Below are 14,609 nucleotides of genomic sequence, written 5' to 3' on the forward strand. Positions count from 1 at the left end.
TAGTTTATTAAATCATAACTTTATTTTTATGTAATTTGTGAACAATATATTTAAAGAAATAAAACTCTTATGATACAGGTTAATCTCTTTCTCACTCATTCTTAATCTTTGCTTTACCAACCTACCCTTAAAGATAGCTGGAAGTGGAAATGCCTCTCCAGTGGTTTGTCCATTGGGATTGGGCTTCTGTTTATCTTGAGCTGCCAACATTTAGCCCAGCCACTTGGGGTGGTCTGTTATCGTTTGTCTCCCCATGCCATTTAAGCTTATCCAGGAAATGCTTTAGTTTGCCTTTTTTTTTTCTCCTGTTAACCATTTTATTGAGATATGATTTACATACTACATAGTTCATCCATTTAAAGTGTACTCATTTTCCCTCTTTTGTTGTTGTTGAGGCAGAGTCTCGTTCTGTCCCCCAGGCTGGAGTGCGGCAATGTGATCATCGCTCACTGTAACCTTTAACTACTAGACTCAGGCAATTCTCCTGCCTCACCCTCCTGAGCAGCTAGGGCTACCAGCATGTACCACCATGCCCAGCTAATGTTTTAAAATTTTTTTGTGGAGGTGGCGATCTTGCTATATTGCCCCGGCCACTCTTGAACTCCTGGCCTCAAGTGATCCTCCTGCCTTGCCCTCCCAAAACACTAGGATTACAGACATGAGCCACCATGCCTGGCCTCATTTCCCTTTTTAATCTGATTTCTGAGTTTCCTGTTCTCTTTCAGTGAATGTCATGAGAATGAAAACTGATGAGTAAAGTATCTTGCCATAGAAAACATGACTTTCCTCTCCAAATAGTAGACCAAACTTTTCCATTTTACTTTCTACTGTTTTTCTTCTCCTGCCTATTTAATGGCATTACTTGGCATTTGCTGTGACTTGAGTTTCATCAAATATGTATTTACTTCCCTGGTTTTATGCTAATAGCAACACCATGAGATAGTGGTTTAAGACCATGAGAAGTATTTTTTTTAATTGTTTTCTTTGAAAGCCCACGTTCTTTCCTTTGAACAGAATACTTTGAACAAAATTTAAATCGTGTTCAGAAGAGAGGTTTAGAGGTTTTTTCCTTCATAAATTCAACACATTTACAAAATATCCATTTCACGTTCCTCTTTAGTGACTTAATCTGTTTTGTGTTGCATTTCGGAATACCATAGACTGGGCAATTAATAAACAGTAGAGGTTTTTTTTGGCTCCTACTTCTGGAGCCTGGAAAGTTCAAGGTGGAGGGGCTACATCGGATGAGGGCCATCTTGCTGCATCATAAAATGGCAGAAGGAATCACACAGTGAGGCAGCACTTGTGACAGAGATAGGAAAGGAGGTTCAACTCATCTACTCATCCTGTTATCAGGAACCCTCTCCTGTGATAATATAGCATTAACCCATTCATGAAGGGAGAGCCCTCCTCTTGAGCTGATCACCTTTTTCTTTTTTTTTTTTTCTTTTGAGACAGAATCTCGCTCTGTCACCCAGGCTGGAGTGCAGTGGTACAATCTCAGCTCACTTCAGCCTCCGCCTTCCAGGCTCAAGCAATTCTCCTGCCTCAGCCTCCCAAAAATCTGGGACTTCAGGTGCATGCCACTGTGCCCGGCTAATTTTTGTATTTTTAGTAGAGGCGGGGTTTTGCCATGTTAGTCAGGCTGGTTATGAACTCCTGACCTCCAGTGATCTACCTTCCTCGACCTCCCAAAGTGCTGGGATTACAGGTGTGAGCCACTGTGCGAGCCTTGTCACCTCATAAAGGTCCTACCTCTCAACACTTGCATTGGGGATTTAGTTTTTAACATGTGAACTTTGGGGGACACATTCCAACCATAGCAGTGGCAAAAAAAAAAAAGTAACCCCAGCAAAACAACAATACCACCACCAATAAAAATCAAATCTAGGCCTGGGTGCGGTGGCTCACACCTGTAATCCTAGCACTCGGGGAAGCTGAGGTGGGCAGATCTCTTGAGCTCAGAAGTTCAGACCAGCCTGGCCAACATGGCAAAACCCTATCTGGACAAAAAATATAAAAATTAGCCAAGCATTGGGGCTCACACCTGTAGTCCCAGCTACTTGGGAGGCTGAGGTGGGAGGATCCCTTGAGATCTACCTCAGCAGTAGCAGTGAACCAAGATCGCACCACTGCACTCCAACCTGCGTGACAGAGGGAGACCCTGTCTCCACACACACAGAAAAAAACTAATGAAAAAAGAAGTAAACAGGCAAATAAAAAGAAACTAAAAGAGAATCTTAATTAGATTGGAGGGGATCTTTGGGTGATTAAATACTGAAGGATACTGAAAGTAGGGGCACAAATTGTATTTGGGGACATCTTAACCCTGTATGGGTTGATAGACCTTTCAAGTTTGTCTGCTAGAAAATTCCCTCAGTCTTATTTCAGAGAAAGTCTGGGCTGACTTGACAGGACTGATCGGTTTTATCAATGACACATCTTATCATGAAACAGTGCAAGAGTTAATGGTTGGTTAGTAAGCACTCAGTAAAGGTTGGTGAACGTGTACATACAGGACTAGATCTCTCCTCCCTGTAATCCACTCTAAATAAATACTTTAGTCTGGTTACAAAATACTGAATACTATACTGAAGACTTTTGTACAGCTGATCATTTGGATTTACATTTGGGTAATTTTATCATTACGTCTCATGCTTCATTATTCTTTCAGCTATTCCCTTCAGCAAGCTCAAGCTTTTTATACGTTTCCATTTCAACAAATGATGGCTGAAGCTCCTAATATGGCAGTTGTGAATGAACAGCAAATTCCAGAAGAAGTTCCAGCCCCAGCTCCTGCTCAGGAACCAGTGCAAGGTAGTTTCACCATGAGAGCTTAGAAAATTCAACATCGGATCAGCCAGCTTATTTAAGAAAGGGTTTCATGGTGAATTTTAGCTCTATTTTAGTGTTAAAAAGTCAAATCCACTTTTTAAGTACTTAGTCTGTGCTAAGCACTGATAGGTTCTGGGGAATAAAAGAACATGGATCCTGCCCAAAAATATCTCATAATCTAATAGAGAACAGTAATAAGTAAATACACGTTACAGCTCAGCACAGTTCATAGTGAAGAGGGACATAGAATGAATGCCCTGAGAGCTTATGGGGTTGGCTTCTAACTCAGACTGACGGCTCAGAGGCCGCTTCTTGGAGCAGAGAAATAACACCAGGGCTCTGAAACTCTAACAGTGCGGAGGCTTCATCCCCATGAAGATGAGAGTAGGGAAGTGTCCAGGCTGAGGGGGCTACACAGGCCAGGTACGGACACACACAAGCATGGCACGGCCAGAAACAGAGCAATTCTGTGTCCTTGGAGTCTGGGATGTAACAAGGAAATAGTGAGAGATGAGGCCAGATGGGAACAGTTGAAGCTTGTTTTTTATCCCAAAGAATTTATATTCTATCATGAAGGCAATAGGGAGCTGTTGAGAGAATGTAAGCAAGGGATGACTTGACTTGATTGGTGCTTTACAAATTAGTCTGGAAATATTAGAGAGGATAGATTGGTTGGTAGACAACAAGTTAGAACTTGGAGGCAGGCCGGGCACAGTGACTCACACCTGTAATCCCTGCATTTTGGAAGGCTGAGATGGGTAGATCACCTGAGGTCAGGAGCTCATGACCAGCCTGGCCAACATGGCAAAACCCCGCCTCCGCTGAAAATATACAAATTAGCCGGGCGTGGTGGTGCATGCCTGTAATTCCAGCTCCTGGGGAGGCTGAGGCACGAGAATTGCTTGAATCCTAGAGGCAGAGGCTGAGAGGCTGCAGTGAGCCAAGATCGCACCGCTGCTCTCCAGCCTGGGCAATAGTGTGAGCTCTTGTCTCAAAACAAAAACAAACAAACAAAAAACCTCAGAGGCAATGAGTGGATTAGATGGATTAGAGACACTGTTTGAATAATCTAAGGGAGTACTGAGGAGGACCTGAAGGGGTGGAGAGTTGGGAAACACTTAGGAGGTAGAATTACCTAGCCATGGCTAATGGGTTTCATGTGGTTGGGGGTAGCATGGCAGGGTAGTGGGGGAGAAAGGGGAGTCCAGAAGTAACTGCCAGGTTTCTGGCATAGGCATTTGGTTGAGGAGGTGCCATTCACCAAGACAGAGAATTAGAAGAAAATCATAGATTCCAGGGGCGGGAGAGTGGATGGAGAGAAGTTAGTGATTTTCTCCAGTGTAACAGTATTTGTATGAGAAATGTGCTCAGGGTTTCGGTTTACTAATTGCAGGAACACATCTAATAACTGCCTCCGCATTAGACTCCCCCAGCTACATGCCAATCATGGTGGATCCGTTGGCATAGGGAGTGGCTAAGGCAATGTGAGGCAGAAGAGAGGAGGGACTGACTGCCTGTATCCTGCCAGGCTTGACTGGGGGAAATGCCAAAGAGGAGTAGAGTCGGGTAGAGGCCTGAGTAGTTAGGAGAAATGTTAAATAATTAAGGGTAAGAAAACCAGGGCTTCCTGCTGGGCAACTCTAGGTCAGTGGTTTTCAATCAAGGGTGATTTTGCCCTCCCAAGGGACATTTGACATTGTCTGAAGACACTTTTGATGATAAAGACTGGCAGGGTACTACTAGCATCTAGTGGGTAGAGATCAAGGGTGCTATTAAACGTTCTGTAATGTGCAGGACAGCCACCCACAACAAAAAATTGTGCAGCCTGAAATGTCAATAGTGTGGAGGTTGAGAAACTGCTTTAGGTCCTGAGGTCGGATCCCTCCTCCTGCCTTTTGAAAAATACTGCCAACCCAGAGATGTCATCCTGAGCACCCCTAAATTTCTCTCTTCAACTATGTATGGAACAGAATATACCTCATCTCTAAAACAAGCCACAAGCCATTTGTGTTTTTCTTTCTGTTTTTTTTTTTTTTTTTGGTGACAGAGCCTTGCTCTGTTGTCCAGGCTGGAGTGCAGAGGCATGATCTCAGCTCACTACAGCCTCCACCTCCTGCGTTCAAGCAATTCTCCTGCGTTCAAGCAGTTCTCCTGCCTCAGTTTCCCGAGTAGTTGGGATTACAGTGCACACCACCATGCCTGGCTAATATTTTTATAGTTTTAGTAGAGACGAGGGTTTCACCATGTTGGCCAGGCTGGTTTCGAACTCCTGACCTCCGGGTGATCTGCCTGCCTTGGCCTCCCAAATTGCCCTCCCAAAGTGCTGGGATTACAGACATAAGCCACCATACCTGGCCCATTTGTGGTTTTCTACTGGGGAAATTGAGTTAAAATGTTTCCCTTCCTTCCTGTTTCTCTATTTTTCTGTTCTTGTTTGCTTATTTATGTATTTACATTAAGAATTTATATAAAATGATACATAGAAACTTTGTATCCCTGAGGAGGTTAAGATGCCAAGTAATGCTGTGTAGAAAATAATAGTCTATGATTATTCTTCCCACAAACAGCAGGGGAAGGAAAGTAGGCATGGAGGATTGCATGAACCCAGTTCTAGGGTGAAAGAAGGGGAGGATACTGCAGAGGGGACTGATGTTGGGACTGTAAGAGTTTAATTTTGGGGAGACAGGTACAAAAGGTGCTTGTTGGGTAACTTTTCTGGGAAAGCTGCTAAAGTTGCTAAGTTAAGATTTTCTGCATTTCTGGAAATTGTGTTTCAGAGGCTCCAAAAGGAAGAAAAAGAAAACCCAGAACAACAGAACCAAAAAAACCAGTGGAACCCAAAAAACCTGCTGAGTCAAAAAAATCTGGCAAGTCTGCAAAATCCAAAGAAAAACAAGAAAAAATTACAGACACATTTAAAGTAAAAAGAAAAGTAGACCGTTTTAATGGTATTTCAGAAGCTGAACTTCTGACCAAGACTCTCCCCGATATTTTGACCTTCAATCTGGACATTGTCATTGTAAGATCTTTGTCCTCGTTGGATTTTATAAGTAGTATTGGGGGATTAGCTTTACTTAACAGTTGTCCTTGCAAATAGCATTTTGCTGAAAAGGACCATTTCTAAGAATCCTTTTGGTGGTAAATGGTGTCACCTGCATGAGTTTGTGTTATATGGGAGTGTTTAAGAGGGTGGGCTCCAAATATAGGCTGTCTGGGTTCAAATCCTGTCACAAGTATAATCTTGGATAAGCCTTATTAACTTTCTGAACACCGGTTTTCTCACTGATAAACCAAGGGTGATAATACCACCCCCTTATAGGGTTGCAAGTAAATGAGATAATCCATGTGAATCACTTCGACTGAATACCTGTGGAGACTTCATAAATGGTAGCACAGATTTTAAGCTCTTATTTTTGTCAGTAACTGTAAGAAACATCAGCATGTGAATAATTGTGTAGGTGATGTGGAGCGAGCTTGTTGAAAGCTGAGAACCAGGATTGTGGCTGGACATGGGCTCAGATTGATTGATTGTTCCAGGACCTCTCTTTCCAGACTCAAAGCAGCCCAGTTGGTGAGGGCGAGAGGCCTGGGATCATGAAGGAGTCAAACTGGTTTTTTAAAATAACAGCAAAACTTTTGAAATAAAGAAAATCTCTTTCCCATGTATGAAATACTTTGTTCAGATCAAGAGTAGTGATTGGTAAATGATATTGCTTATGATGCTCAATTAAATTTGTATTTTAATCAACTCAATTTTGTCCACCACTCCTCCATAGAAACCCTAAGGCTTAGGTCCTACTTTTTAAGATGAAACGTCTTAATTGTTTTGTTTTATAGATTGGCATAAACCCGGGACTAATGGCTGCTTACAAAGGGCATCATTACCCTGGACCTGGAAACCATTTTTGTAAGTGGTTACCTTTTAAATTAATTTACTTTTAAATTAGATACCTTTTTAACAGGTTTCTTCAAAAAAACCAATTGTGTTTTTAAAAAGAAAGAGACTGTAAATACACGTTCATGTTTCATATTCTGTATATGCGTCTGTACATGAAAATAAGAGGGTTTGAAATGATATGTCACTGTTAACATTTTAGTCTGAGAGTGGAGGGACGTGAATAAGAGTACTTTCTCTTTTGTTTGAATTGTTTCTAATGAGTTGTACTACCTTTTTTTTTTTTTTGAGATGGAATTTTGCTGTTGTGCAGGCTAGAGTGCAATGGCGCAATCTCCGCTCACCGCAGCCTCCGCCTCCCAGGTTCAAGTGATTCTCCTGCCTCAGCTTCCCTAGTAGCTGGGATTACAGGCATGTGCCACCACGCCTGGTTAATTTTGTGTTTTTAGTAGAGATGGGATGTCTCCATGTTGGTCAGGCTGGTCTCGAACTGCCAACCTCAGATAATCTGCCCACCTCAGCCTCCCAAAGTGCTGGGATTACAGCCGTGAGCTACAACGCCCGGTCAAGTTGTATTACTTTTTAAAAATGATTTTTTAAAAAAATTGTTATCTATAGGCATAGGAACGATAGTATAGTACATCTCTGTGGCAACGCAGACATAATACTAACATTTCCAGATTTCTGCTGATTATTTTCTAGGAAAGCATAAAATAGTAGTAAAGACTTATATTTTTAGAGTAAGTTTTACAACGAAGTGTTGGCGGGATCTGATGGCTAACGCCTGTAATCCCAACACTTTGGGAGGCCAAAGCAGGAGGATCACTTGAGGCCAGGAGTTTGAGACTAGCCTGTACAACATAGCAAGATCTCATCTCTACAAAAAATAAGGTAGAGGTTGTGGTGCACACCTGTAGTTCCAGCTACTACAGAGGCTGGATTGGGAAGATTGCTTGAGCCTGAGAGGTAGAGGCTGCAGTGAGCCACAATTACTCCACTGCACTCCAGCCTCGGTGACAGAACTAGACCCTGTATCAAAAAAACAAGAAAACAAACAAACAAAAAACAAGCGTAACTACTGTTGCATTACCTTCTCTATATAAGTTGTCTTGTATGTAAATCATCTCACCTTATACTGCCTAATAGATCAGTGTATACAATATACCCTAAGGAAATACTAATTGATTATCTAACGGTAACATTCAGAACATTTAGGGCAACTGACAGTAATGTGGTTTTGGAACTAATAATAACGTATTGTTCCTATAAAAAATTCCTTTTTTAGGGAAGTTTGGACTTTTAAATTTCTTCACCGTCAAGGTGTTTGTTGTTAGTCTATTGCTGTATATTTATGTGTGAGGTGGTGGTATCACCAATTGTAAAGCAAAATAGTCTCAAAGTTTCCTAAACTGAGTTGCTATATATTCTTGGGCAAGCATTTGCCTCAACCCCCTGTGAAAAGGAGATAATAATAGTATCTCGCAAGATAATTATGATGATTAAATCCAGGCGCGGTGGCTCACACCTGTAATCCCAGCAGTTTTGGAGGCTGAAGTGAGAAGATCACTTGAGCCCAGGAGTTCAAGACCAGCCTGGGCAACATGGTGAAACCCTGTCTCTACAAAAAATACAAAAATTAGCTGGGCATGGTGGTGTGCACCTGGGGTCCCAGCTACTCAGGAGGCTGAGGTGGGAGGATTGCTTGAGCCTCGGTGGTCGAGGCTGCACTGAGCCATGATTGTGCCACTACACTCTAGCCTCTAGCCTGGGTGACAGAGCGAGACCCTGTCTAAAAAAAAAAAATAACTGAATTTTCATTTCACAGGGAAGTGTTTGTTTATGTCAGGGCTCAGCGAGGTCCAGCTGAACCATATGGATGATCATACTTTACCAGGGAAGTATGGTATTGGATTTACCAACATGGTGGAAAGGACGACGCCTGGCAGCAAAGATCTCTCCAGGTAAGTACACAGCATTTGTTTTTATGGGTTGGAACCTTGACTAGGCTGGTGCCCCAAATATTCTAGGAACATCATATGTATCTAGTTCAAGCTGAGCTCAACAAATGTGCGATACAATCTTTCATTGAAAGCTGTCTGAATCTAGCGTATTAAAAATATTGCCATATTTGTATTTTTGACTACTTTTTAATTCAATTTTAGTAAAGAATTTCGTGAAGGAGGACGTATTCTAGTACAGAAATTACAGAAATATCAGCCACGAATAGCAGTGTTTAATGGAAAATGTAAGATTTACTTTTAAATTTTATTTTTTTTCTTTGCTAACATTATGGGCAATGTAAATATGTTTGTATTTCATTTTAGGTATTTATGAAATTTTTAGTAAAGAAGTTTTTGGAGTAAAGGTTAAGAACTTGGAATTTGGGCTTCAGCCCCATAAGATTCCAGACACAGAAACTGTAAGTCCCTAAAATTGAGTTTGTAAATCAGTTAAATGTGAATTTTTTTCTAGATAATTTACTTATTTGTCCTATCGTGATTTATGCCATGCAAAACATTTACACTGTATTTTAATATCTATACATCAGCTTTAACTAATAGTTGTAAATTACTTCACATACTATTAGGGTTTATTAGAAAGAAAAACATTTGTCAGCTAAATGTCTTGATGTTGTTATTCAATGAAAATATTGAGAGGAACTGGCTCATATACTACATTCAGAATACATTTAATGGCATGTAGTTGTCAAATTCAAATGGTTTAGCCCTTGTACTCAGTTGTGAAACAAACGTGGAAACGCAGACATGATCCTGATTAGGAAAACTAATTGGCCCATTTATATATCTTAGCTCAACTTCATTTTAGAGCCATATAAATAATAGAACCCAGACAAGCCTCCAGCCAACCTAACTGGTATTCAGTACTGTTGTCTTATACACAAAGTCATCATGAAAGAACAGTGTTTTTCAAACTCTCATCTCTACAGAGCTTCTGCAGGCATTTGGTCCCAATTTTGCTTCTTAAATATGGTTTTAGGTTTTGTTTACAACTTTTAAAAAACAACACAGTGCACAGATTTACATGTTGTATATACAACATTTTAACTGATGGAGAAGCTAATTTGCTGCCAGGTTTTTGTGGAGACCTAAAAATGTTACTGCCACCTACATATATTTAAACTTCTCCTTTAAAATTTTTTTTTGTTTATAACTTCTTATAAATGTGCAATTGATGACTTTTATTATGGCACCGGTTTTTGCTTAAATGAAGGCCCACCTTTGTCTACTTGGTTAAAATTGTACAAGTTCAGTACTTCCTGTAGAGTACTGTATCATTCTCTGTTACATGCCATTTGGAGGCTGGGCGTGGTGGCTCACGCCTGTAATCCCAGCGCTTTGGGAGGCCGAGGCAGGCGGATCACCTGAGGTTAGGAGTTTGAGACCAGCCTGGCCAACATGGTGAAACCCCATCTCCACTAAAAAATACAAAAATTAGCCAGGCATGGTGGCGTGCACTGTAATCCCAGCTACGTAGGAGGCTGAGGCAGGAGAATCGCTTGAACCCAGGAGGCAGCGTATTAGGAGGAGGCTCATTATTTTTTACTTACTGACTTGGTAATAAGTCAGTATTACAAATTCAAACTTAAACGCAACTACTTTTATTGATTTTTACATATATTTATATGTAGTTAAGTATCAAGTTATTAACCCAAATAAAGACAAATACTCTAATCTCAATATGAGTGAATTCAATAGAATTTTAAGATTTCTGAAGTTATAAAATGTTGTGGTTCTAGCTCTGCTATGTTATGCCATCATCCAGTGCAAGATGTGCTCAGTTTCCTCGAGCCCAAGACAAAGTTCATTACTACATAAAACTGAAGGACTTAAGAGATCAGTTGAAAGGCATTGAAAGAAATATGGATGTTCAAGAGGTGCAGTATACATTTGACCTACAGCTTGCCCAAGGTACGTTACTGTCCTCATTCCTTTTATTCATTTTGTGTCTATATATACACACACACACATTACATAAAGTATGTTGTGGATTTAAAAGCAGGAGAAAAGAAAACAATTATATTTGCAGCCACAGTGCTCTGATAATGGATGATTATCACGCACACACAGATGTTATCACACACACTCTGATAATGGATACACACACACACACACACGTATTACAGAAAGTATTTTGTGGATTTAAAAGCAGGAGAAAAGAAAACAATTATATTTGCAGCCAGAATGCTCTGATAATGAATATTAGTCACTGTTAAAATCTCCTTTTACCAAGGTCTTCCCTCTACTCTGGCACTCCTACAGATAATTCACCTTCAGAGTGCCAGAGCAGAGGGATGTAAGAAATATTGTACCCTACCTAATGAATATAAGAGGTTTTACAATTCTTATGTGTTTATTTAGTATATGCTATGTTTCAAAGATTAATAGAGACGTATCTCAGTATATGTGAACATTCAAGAAAAATAATTGTTCATTATTTCTGAATAAAGCTACTTTCAAAATTGTTGTACAAAATCAGTTTTAAATCCTTTTTACCCTCCTCACAGAGGATGCAAAGAAGATGGCTGTTAAGGAAGAAAAATATGATCCAGGTTACGAGGCAGCATATGGTGGTGCTTACGGAGAAAATCCATGCAACAGTGAACCTTGCGGCTTCTCTTCAAATGGGCTAAGTATGTTTCCCTCCACATGTGTATTCCTTTCAAAGACGGTTTTGCCAGGATTGGGGGGAAGATTTTAATAGAAGGAGAGTAAATGATTGAAGAATGGGAATGGTAATATGAAATTTTATTTAGTGACTAATAGTGAAAAATTGATGGTTATTTCACCTTGAATTACACAGACTTTTACAGTGCATTTTCTGTTTGTTTGTTTGTTTTTGAGATGGAGTCTCGCTCTGTCACCCAGGCTGGAGTGCAGTGGCACCATCTCAGCTCACTGCAAACTCCGCCTCCCGGGTTCACACCATTCTCCTGCCTCAACTTCCCGAGTAGCTGGGACTACAGGCGCCCACCACCACGCCCAACTAATTTTTGTTCGTATTTTTAGTAGAGACAGGGTTTCACCGTGTTAGCCAGGATGGTCTCGATCTCCTGACCTTGTGATCCGCCCCGCCTCAGCCTCCCAAAGTGCTGGGATTACAGGCGTGAGCCACTGTGCCTTGCCTACAGTGGTGCCTGGCCTACAGTGCATTTTCTTCAAGTCATGAACTCTCGGCAATTCTAGTTGCATTTTCCTCCTTTAATAACAAATGAGGATTAATAACAAATGAGTCCTGTATCTGAAAAATAGAACAGAAACTTATAATTGTATTCAGGAAGCTTGCTTAACTATTTTAATAATAATTCTCCTTCACTAGACTGTTAAAATCTCCTACTTTGATCATTTAAAACTTCCAGGTCGGGCATGATGGTTCACAGCTGTAATCCCAGCACTTTGAGAGGCTGAAGTGGGTGGATCATTTGAGGTCAGGAGTTCAAGACCAGCCTGGCCAACATGGTGAAACCCCGTCTCTACTAAAATATACAAAAATTAGCTGGGCATGGTGGCAGGCACCTGTAATCCTAGCTACTTGGGAGGCTGAAGCAGGAGAATCACTCAAACCCGGAAAGCAGAGGCTGAGCCAAAATCACCACACTGCACTCCAGCCTGGGTGACAGAGTGAGACACCGTCTCAAAAAGAAAAAAAACTTCCAAAGAAGCTGATGTGGTGGCTCACCCCTGTAATCCCAGTGCTTTGAGAGGCTAAGATGGGAGGATCACTCAAGCCCAGGAGTTTGAGGCTGCAAAGAGCTGTCATCGTGCCACTACATTCCAACCTGGGGGCGACAGAGTGAGACCCAGTCTCTATTTTAAAAAAAGCAAAAATTTCTAAATGGCATAAACTAACTTTGTCTTTCTGGCAGTTGACAGTGCGGAGTTAAGAGGAGAATCAACTTTCAGTGGCATTCCTAATGGGCAGTGGATGACCCAGTCATTTACAGACCAGATTCCTTCCTTTAATAATCACTGTGGAACACAAGAACAGGAAGAAGAAAGTCATGCTTAAGAATGGTGCTTCTCAGCTCTGCTTAAATGCTGCAGTTTTAATGCAGTTGTCAACAAGTAGAACCTCAGTTTGCTAACTGAACTGTTTTATTAGTATTTTACTCTAGTGGTGTAATTGTAATGTAGAACAGTTGTGTGGTAGTATGAACCTTATGAACCTAAGTAGTTTGAAAGAAAAAGTAGGGTTTTTGTATACTAGCTTTTGTATTTGAATTAATCATCATTCCAGCTTTTTATATACTATATTTCATTTATGAAGAAATTGATTTTCTTTTGGGAGTCACTTTTGATCTGTAATTTTAAAATATAAGTCTGAATATTTATAGTTGATTCTTAACTGTGCATAAACCTAGATATACCATCATCCCTTTTATACCTAAGCAGGGCATGCTAATAATAATTACCACTGTCAAAGAGGCAAATGTGTTGATTTTTGTATATGAAGTTAAGCCTCAGTGGAGTCTCATTCATTAGTTTTTAGTGGTAACTAAGGGTAAACTCAGGGTTCCCTGAGTTATATGCACACTCAGACCTCTTTGCTTTACCAGTGGTGTTTGTGAGTTGCTCGGTAGTAAAAACTGTACCTTACCTGACAGAGCCCTGGCTTTGACCTGCTCAGCCCTGTGTGTTAATCCTCTAGTAGCCAGTAACTACTCTGGGGTGGCAGGTTCCAGAGAATGCAGTAGACCTTTTGCCACTCGTCTGTGTTTTACTTGAGACACATAAATATGATAGGGAAGGAACTGTATTTCTCCATTCATATTTATCACCATTCTAGTTTTATCCTCCTTGGCTTTAAGAATGTGCCATGGAAAGTGATAAAAAATGAACTTTTAGGCTAAGCAAAAAGATGCTGGAAATACTTCATAATCTCACTTAAACTGGTGCTTTATGTACATGAGATGTACTAAAATAAGTAATATAGAATTTTTCTTGCTAGGTAAATCCAGTAAGCCAATAATTTTAAAGATTCTTTATCTGCATCATTGCTGTTTGTTACTATGAATTAAATGAACCTCATGGAAAGGTTGAGGTATATACTTTTGTGATTTTCTAATGAGTTTTCCATGGTGCTACAAATAATCCAGACTACTAGGTCTGGTAGATACTAAAGCTGGGTACTAAGAAATGCCATTTGCATCCTCTCAGTCACTCCTGAATATTCTGATTTCATACATACCCAGGGAGCATGCTGTTTTGTCAATCAGTATAAAATATTTAGGAGGTCTCCCCCACCCCCAGGAGGTTATATGATTGCTCTTCTCTATGAGAGAAACAAATTCTTGTTGTGAATCTTAACATGCTTTTTAGCTGTGGCTGTGATGGATTTTATTTTTCCTTAAGTCTAGGTCAAGCTGTGTAAAAGTCATTTATGTTATTTAAATGATATACTGTACTGCTGTTTACATGGACGTTTTGTGCGGGTGCTTTGAAGTGCCTTGCATCAGGGATTAGGAGCAATTAAATTATTTTTTCACGGGACTGTGTAAAGCATGTAACTAGGTATTGCTTTGGTATATAACTATTGTAGCTTTACAATAGATTGTTTTATTTGAATGGGGAAAATACCCTTTAAATTATGACAGACACCCACTAGAGATGGGTTTGAGGATTTTCCAAGCATACAATAATGATGTTTTTCCTAACATGACAGATGAGTAGTAAATGTTGATATATCCTGTACATGACAGTATGAGACTTTTTCATTAAATAATATTGAAAGATTTTAAAATTCATTTGAAAGTCTGATGGCTTTTATAATAAAATGTATTAAGAATTGTTATCCTTAAGTTATGGCTTTTTCTGTAGCAAAACTGAGTGGTATTCTTTCCCCTTTAAACCTGAGGTCAGTT

The 14,609-nt window shown here is 40.2% G+C and overlaps 1 protein-coding gene across 2 annotated transcripts in view; it reads left to right on the forward strand.

The window, feature by feature from the left end:
• Positions 1–14,546, forward strand: part of TDG (thymine DNA glycosylase) — a 22,664-nt gene extending 8,118 nt beyond the window's left edge. Inside the window, exons 2-10 of one of the 2 annotated variants that reach the window (XM_003907066.4) lie at positions 2,675–2,817; positions 5,613–5,854; positions 6,673–6,742; positions 8,556–8,691; positions 8,893–8,975; positions 9,055–9,149; positions 10,488–10,659; positions 11,256–11,381; positions 12,615–14,546. In XM_003907066.4, coding sequence (XP_003907115.1) covers positions 2,675–2,817; positions 5,613–5,854; positions 6,673–6,742; positions 8,556–8,691; positions 8,893–8,975; positions 9,055–9,149; positions 10,488–10,659; positions 11,256–11,381; positions 12,615–12,757 — 1,210 coding nt within the window. In that variant the 3' untranslated portion in view covers positions 12,758–14,546. The remainder of the gene's footprint in view (positions 1–2,674; positions 2,818–5,612; positions 5,855–6,672; positions 6,743–8,555; positions 8,692–8,892; positions 8,976–9,054; positions 9,150–10,487; positions 10,660–11,255; positions 11,382–12,614) is intronic. The other variant, XM_021923341.2, reaches the window with a different exon arrangement.
• Positions 14,547–14,609: the final 63 nt, after the last annotated feature.

Source organism: Papio anubis, chromosome 9, assembly GCF_008728515.1.
Source record: "Papio anubis isolate 15944 chromosome 9, Panubis1.0, whole genome shotgun sequence".
Lineage (NCBI taxonomy): Eukaryota > Metazoa > Chordata > Mammalia > Primates > Cercopithecidae > Papio > Papio anubis.